Below are 7,049 nucleotides of genomic sequence, written 5' to 3'. Positions count from 1 at the left end.
TAGGTAGAAACCTACATTCATAAGCAATCTCCTAAATAGGATTGGCTACAAATATAGCTAAGGAACCTACATATGTAATTTACACTTCAATTATCATAAAATTGAACAAGTAAATACACATGTTCTACGTAGCAAATCTCACGCGATTTGACATATAGAACATATGTATATGAATTATATGCATATAAAAGGACTACTTGTGCTTCATATGATAAGAATAGAGACGACTTGCTTGAGAGCGTAAACTTAAGGGACGATTTTAGGCTTTTTTCTCTCTATGATTTTATAGTGGCCCGTTTGTTTTCTTGATAATTAGTATTCTGGAATTTGAATTCAGATTTAGAAATCATTTTCTCAGTCTTTCTTGGTTGATAGATAAAAATCATAACAGCTGCAAGCAAATAAACCCTAAAGCTCCATGGATTCTTCTTCTTCTTCATCTCAGCAAAACCAATATCCTTCTTATCCTGCATCCCAACAACAATCCTACAACCCATCTCGTTTTCAAGCCTATGATCGTCAATCATATTACTCCAATTATCAAGACCCACATCAACAACAACAGCCGCAGATATATCATCATCAACAACAGCAGCTGCAGCCGCAGTATCATCATCAACAACCCCAACACCAATATTCATCGTATTACCCTCCCAATTATTCAAATTCATATCCACCACAACACCCACAAGCCCATCAACAATGGAATCATCAAGAACCCCCAATTCATCCGCCAGGGGTTTCAATTCAACCCTCTTCGGCATCACATGGGCAACCGCACTTTCAGTTACCGAATCAGCAGAATGGTTATCACTTGCCCCAAAGGACAGACGGGATTGGGCTAGGGATGAATCCTGTGGCAGCGTTGGCACAGTTGAACCAGTTAGCAAGTTCCGTGGGTGCAGCGGAAAGGCTGACGGCCACGGGTGGATTGCACGGCCAGAGTTGGTACCCCCAGGCTCAAGGGTTCGGACCCGTGATTGGAGGACCGGGTGCCTATACGGGTCCGGGTCTGGGATCTGGTGCATTTCCTGGAAATGGGGCGGGGCCATCTGGATTGCATTCTCATGTAAGTCGTCTCTGTCAAGTAATAAGTATTTCGTCTTCGTGTTTTGAGCAATCAGTTTTTTTTTCTCCTTTTTCTGAACTATGTTATAACTTATATCAGTGTTATCAAAGCCGCAAAGCTAAAGGCTTTATGTGAAAATGCAATTATAAAGAATGACTTTAGTGAATAAAAGCGCAAGAATATAGGTAGTTCAAGAAAAATAACTGTAAGCCCAAACCACAGTTATGTAGAAAACCAAATAGAAAAAGTTACAATTAGGTGAAATGATTTTATTTGGTGGCTCTGTCTTCTAGGCAGAGCTCATGAACAATGAGGTATGTGCCTTAGTGCCTGCAGTAAAGCACAGCTTAGACGAGGTGAAGTACAAAACCTATTTTGCACCTAGTTTTTGGATTAAGCGCACCTCAAGAGAGCCTTTGACAACAGTGACTTATATGTGAATTTCATTTCTCTTACTTCATGACGATTGTATCTTGATTTTAGAGTGGTTTTCAGGTTTTACAGAACTTATTATCCACCATGTGTAGAGGATTTTGCAGAATGCGTGCTTGAATTATTCTCAAGTTCTTTTCCTGCATGAATTATAGAGAAATTGTCGTTCCTTTTTGCATTGTTGAAGTTCTTATCGAATCTTTCTTAAGTGCCTTTGTATGACCGAGCAACTGAAATTTTGGACTTCTGTAAGTAGTTATCTTCGATTACTAATAGATTGAGGACAATGGCCTAGAAAGCATGACGAGTGTTGGACACCATGAGAGATGGAGTTAGGGGGGAAGGAGTAAGAAAATGTACCAGACCATCTTCCTAGGTAGGAGTCTATCTGTCAAGTGTTGATGAGCATGCCTATAGCTGTTGGAGTAATCATGTGGGTTGTTTTGGCTTTCTGATGTATTGAATTTTCTAACACAACTGTTGGTATGTCTGCAATCATGAACTTGTGACCTTTTTACTCAAAAGTCATGTGAAGTATTCTATTAGTCGGCAATTATATTACTTCAGGTCGAGCTCTAGTTGTTGAAAAGAATAGGGTGCTAAAAGAATTCATTAGAGGGGATTATGATAGAAGAAGCTACTTGTAGACCATGCCCATTTGCTTTTAGAGATTAGCTTAACCTAAAATCCATTTTACTAAAGTTTCAAGTAGACCAGTCATCCGCCCTTGTACTTACTGCATTTGCAATGCTATTGGTTGTGTTATTGGAAATTCTTCCTTCTACAAGATTGGGCGTCGTCTTTGGTTCGTGATAGAATATCATGTGATTCATGAGTCTGAGAACGGAAAAAACATTCCCTATTTATATAGATGTGGCAACACCTAATCATTTGTTGAGATGTGACAATGTCTCAACATCTTCTATAATGGTTGGCTGTGCTTGTGGAGGTGAAAGTGCCGTGGAAACTTTATACTTTGAAAATACACTTAGTGAACAATGCTCTAAATTCAGCTGTTTTGAGATTATTATGCCCGTCAAAATGGTGAAATTTAAGTGTCGGTGAGGTAGAAGAAGATAAAAACTGGTAGTTGTTATTCGAGTAGCCTATTCTTGCTGTTGCTTGGAACGGTTAAAGGTTAGTTCAGATTCAACCTTGAGCAAGGAGAAGAAGGGCCAAGAATGTGGAGAGAGTTTCTTCATGGAAGTAAAAAAATGTTTGGCAGGCTTAGCTCAGACAGAAATGAAATAGATCCATGTGATACACATTTAAATCCTACTTATTGCCATCATACTGTTCTGCTAAAACTTAATATTATGAGATAAATGTTTTCCATTTACCAGAACCCATCCATATAGGCATATACATTGAGCTGCTACCTATTCTACCAAATGGTCGATCTTTTTTTCATTTTGAGTCTGCTTTATTCTTCTTATCATGATCATAATGCTAACAATTAATTTTGTCTTATCTTGTCAAAACTTTGATTAAATGTGCAATGATGGAGTAACTATTTAGCAATGTAGACAAGGCCAGGGGTGAGGCTGTAAAGTTTTCTGGTTTGTGTGATATGATATATAATCACACGGCCATTAGATATTTTGCAGATCTAGCCACATTCCCATTTCCTCCACCACTTTTAATAATCCATTTTGTTGGAACTGGCTGTTGAAGTCTTGAATGTTCACATGAAGCTACTTCTGCAGGTTGGTCAATCATTAGATAAGGGTGGTGGTAGAAGGATGGGTGGTGATAGAAGGAGGGGTGATGGTCAGAGCAAAGGTGGTGATAGAAGGAGGGGTGATGGTCAGAGCAAAGGTGGTGATAGAAGGAGGGGTGATGGTCAGAGCAAAGGTGGTGATAGAAGGAGGGGTGATGGTCAGAGCAAAGGTGGTGATAGAAGGAGGGGTGATGGTCAGAGCAAAGGTGGTGATAGAAGGAGGGGTGATGGTCAGAGCAAAGGTGGTGATAGAAGGAGGGGTGATGGTCAGAGCAAAGGTGGTGATAGAAGGAGGGGTGATGGTCAGAGTAAAGGTGGTGATAGGAGGGGGGATAAAGTTAGTAATTCTGCTGGAGTTGGTAGGTGTGACCTGTGCAATGTTGATTGCGGTTGTTTGGGCATCCTTAAGATGCACTTGAATGGAAAGCGGCACAAAAGGAACTTGGAAAAATTGGAAGCAAATGAAAACAGAACTGTTAGTGATGTCGAGAATGTGCAGAAACCTTCTGGTGATTTAGAACCAGGAACGGCCATGAAGCTTGATAACTTGCTTGTGGAAGAAGAGACTAAGCAGAATGTACCACAAAATATTCCTTTAACAGCCATGAAGCCTGATAACTTGCTTGTGGAAGAAGAGACTAAGCAGAAGTCGCCACAAAATATTCCTTTAACAGCCATGAAGCCTGATGACTTGCTTGTTGAAGTAGAGACCAAGCAGAATCCACCACAAAATATTCCTTTAACAGACATGAAGCCTGATAACTTGCTTGTGGAAGAAGAGACTCAGCAGAATCCACCACAAAATATTCCTTTAACAGCCACGAAGCCTGATGACTTGCTTGCTGAAGAAGAGACAAAGCAGAATCCACCACAAAATATTCCTTTAACAGACATGAAGCCTGATAACTTGCTTGTGGAAGAAGAGACTCAGCAGAATCCACCACAAAATATTCCTTTAACAGACATGAAGCCTGATAACTTGCTTGTGGAAGAAGAGACTCAGCAGAATCCACCACAAAATATTCCTTTAACAGACATGAAGCCTGATAACTTGCTTGTGGAAGAAGAGACTCAGCAGAATCCACCACAAAATATTCCTTTAGATACTTCATCTTCTGAAAATAAATTAGTAACTGAACAGAAAATCAATAATGCACAACAAGCTGATCCACCTAAAGATGCAAATCGAGATTCACCGGAAAAGAAACCTATGATGAATCAATCTGGAAATCAGAGGTCCAGTGTGAAACGTAAGACGTTAGTTGGTGGAAGGAAGAAAAATAAAGCTTCTAAAGCAAGGAGGCTGGCGATTGAACCTTCCAATTCTAATGTTGCAATTCCTTTGATGTGTGACCTGTGTAATGTGCAATGTGATACACGGGAGATTCTGAGACAACATCTTTTGGGTAGACAGCACAAGTCAGCGCTCAAGTGTGTTGAAGGTCACCACCCTATATATGGACAAGCAGGACTTCAAGCAATTTATCCGCCTAATCCCGTCACAAATTCCCTACACCATTCACAGGGTGCTCAACAAGTTTTGAATGGTGCTCAAGCTTCAGATCCCATTGCTGGTGCTTCTCTTCTTCCTCAAAATGAAAATGCTGTGCCTTCTGCGACAGGTGTGGTTTCTGATTCTTAGCAAAAAATTCCAACCTTAAAGTAAGAAATTTCCTGAATATTGACCACTAGAATGCATTGCAGGAGTCAGTTTGAATTGATATGGAAGAAAGGTAACAACTATACCTGCAGTGCGTAGAGAAATGACGCCCAATCTGTGAATAATCTGGGTGACTACTACATCTGATCATGTAAATGCAGGTTTTCAGCAGGTGACGACAGTCCATTTGCAGTTGATGTTGTTGGCGTCCTACCTCTGATCAGATGGTGATAATTACATATATGGCTCAGTGTTAGGCGCGAGCTTTGGCTTGTTTTCTTCTCCCCCTTTCACACACGGGGATAGTTCAGAAAGTTACAATTGTTAAGCCAGCTGGTAATTTTACTCAAACAAGTTCTGAAGTAATTTTCCCAGTCTCAAGTCTGAGAACGTAGTAGTTACTGTTACTGTTATTGTCTGCCTCCTTGGTAGTGAAAGTGCTTAGAGAAGAATTAAGGTGTAGTTTGATGTTTAGATTTCATTTAGCTGTTATAAACAAAAAAAAAATAGTTTCATATTTTTGTCTACCAAGAAGAAGGAATGTATTTGTTAACCAATTTAATCAAAACAAAATAAGAAGGCAAACACCGGTAGTTTTTCTTGTGAAGTTATGACTGTAATTGACATATGCCATTTAAATATAGTTTTTTCATTTAGATATTCAGACTTGAAATTTACATGTCATTAATGATAATTATTACACAATTTTTTTAGTATGACTGATACGTAAAGGTAATTTGACAAAGAGTGTACCACCATATGGAATGCAATTACTTTATTACAGGTAGAATGCTATTATAGAGAAAAGGTAGAATGTTATTATAGAAAAAGTAAAGTAAAACATAAGAAATTGTTTTTGGAAAGATTAAGTCATTATAGTGAAATGGTATTACAAGTTGTAACAAGATTTGACTATACAAGGCTTCTCATTAGTATTTTCTTGTTTTGATAAATATATTACTGAGAAAAATAAGAGAACTCTGATAATTTTGATGATAAGGTAATATTTCACTTTAAGCTATTGATTTTCCCTAAGATATGGCATCTTAAGTAAAGAAATAAAATAAAATGTTCTTTTCTTGAAAAAATATGTTTGATTTCGAACATCCAGGAAATTTTAAAAAGCGCAAGGGAAATATCAAGAAAGAAGTTTATGTAAGTCATTTAATTCTCAGTTCAAGCACAATCAAGTTCTAAAAAATATTTTCAGTATCATTTGTTCAGATAAGCAGTAATTATCACTTTAGATAATGAAAATAGAAGAAAAAACACAAATTGCTTTATTTTTCTATATGTTTAAGTTTTCGTAGACACAATTATTCAATATATTATGTGTTGGTATTTGGTAAAACTAGTTAAGGTGTACGTAAGCTGATCCGAACATTATGATTACATATATACTAATACTTTATTAGGTATAAATTGATCGAATTATGTTATTCTCCATGTCTCAGAATACTTTTCGTGTTTTAAATTTTTACATGTGGAGGAGTGCTTGATTATTTTAAGTTTCTTTATGTCGTAAAATATAATTTCTCTTTATTGAATATTTACTCTATTTATATGTTATGATAAAGGTGTTTGTAGTCTTCAAGAACAATTACTACGAATAAAATATTTTTTATAATGTAATTTTGTCTTGAATTTTTAAAATGAGAAGTAGGCGTTTAAAAAATCAAATATTATTCATTTTATTAAAATTTTTAATATTGAAGTTATGTTTAATTATTACTTTTTACAAAGATTATTTAGAATTTGAACTTCCTTTCTTAAATATGATTTATCCATCAACATTTAAAAACTATCGATATCACTTAACTTGCTAATTTACCGAATTTGAAATCCTTATTAGAGTATTTTCTTCCTCTCTCCAAACCACATTTGTTAATTCTAATTCTTATTATTTTATGCAATATATTGATTTTCCACTCGGTGTTCAGATGTCTGATTAGATTCGATGAAATCCTACATTAGAAGGTAAACCACATTCTAACAAAAGCGACTCCACACTTTTCTCAAACTTAAAATCTTTAATTAAAAATAAAAAAATACTCATCACTCCACCATAAACCTTCTCGAACTCGAGACCTCTAGTCGCAACATATAACATTCACATTCGTTAACTTTAATGGTAGTATTATTTTATTTTGTAAATATGATCATCTCAT

At 36.7% G+C, this 7,049-nt stretch overlaps 1 protein-coding gene across 4 annotated transcripts; it reads left to right on the top strand.

Annotated features, from left to right (window-relative positions):
* The first annotated feature begins 214 nt into the window (after positions 1–214).
* Positions 215–5,294, top strand: LOC102601384 (uncharacterized). Of its 4 annotated transcripts, none has more exons than XM_006367543.2 (4): positions 215–1,069; positions 3,208–3,247; positions 3,284–4,843; positions 4,926–5,294. In XM_006367543.2, the coding sequence occupies exons 1-4, from the start codon at positions 419–421 to the stop codon at positions 4,940–4,942; spliced, it is 2,268 nt and encodes a 755-aa protein (XP_006367605.1). In that variant the 5' UTR covers positions 215–418; the 3' UTR covers positions 4,943–5,294. The 4 variants fall into 4 exon arrangements, with proteins under 4 accessions (XP_006367605.1, XP_015161013.1, XP_015161014.1 ...); XM_015305527.1 differs by having other exon boundaries at positions 3,208–3,746; positions 3,819–4,843; XM_015305528.1 differs by having other exon boundaries at positions 3,208–4,240; positions 4,313–4,843.
* The last annotated feature ends 1,755 nt before the right edge of the window (positions 5,295–7,049 follow it).

Source organism: Solanum tuberosum, unplaced genomic scaffold (assembly GCF_000226075.1).
Source record: "Solanum tuberosum cultivar DM 1-3 516 R44 unplaced genomic scaffold, SolTub_3.0 scf00772, whole genome shotgun sequence".
In the NCBI taxonomy this organism is placed as follows: Eukaryota; Viridiplantae; Streptophyta; class Magnoliopsida; order Solanales; family Solanaceae; genus Solanum; species Solanum tuberosum.
The sequence above is the reverse complement of the archived record's forward strand: the minus strand, read 5'-3'. Positions and strand labels throughout refer to the sequence as shown.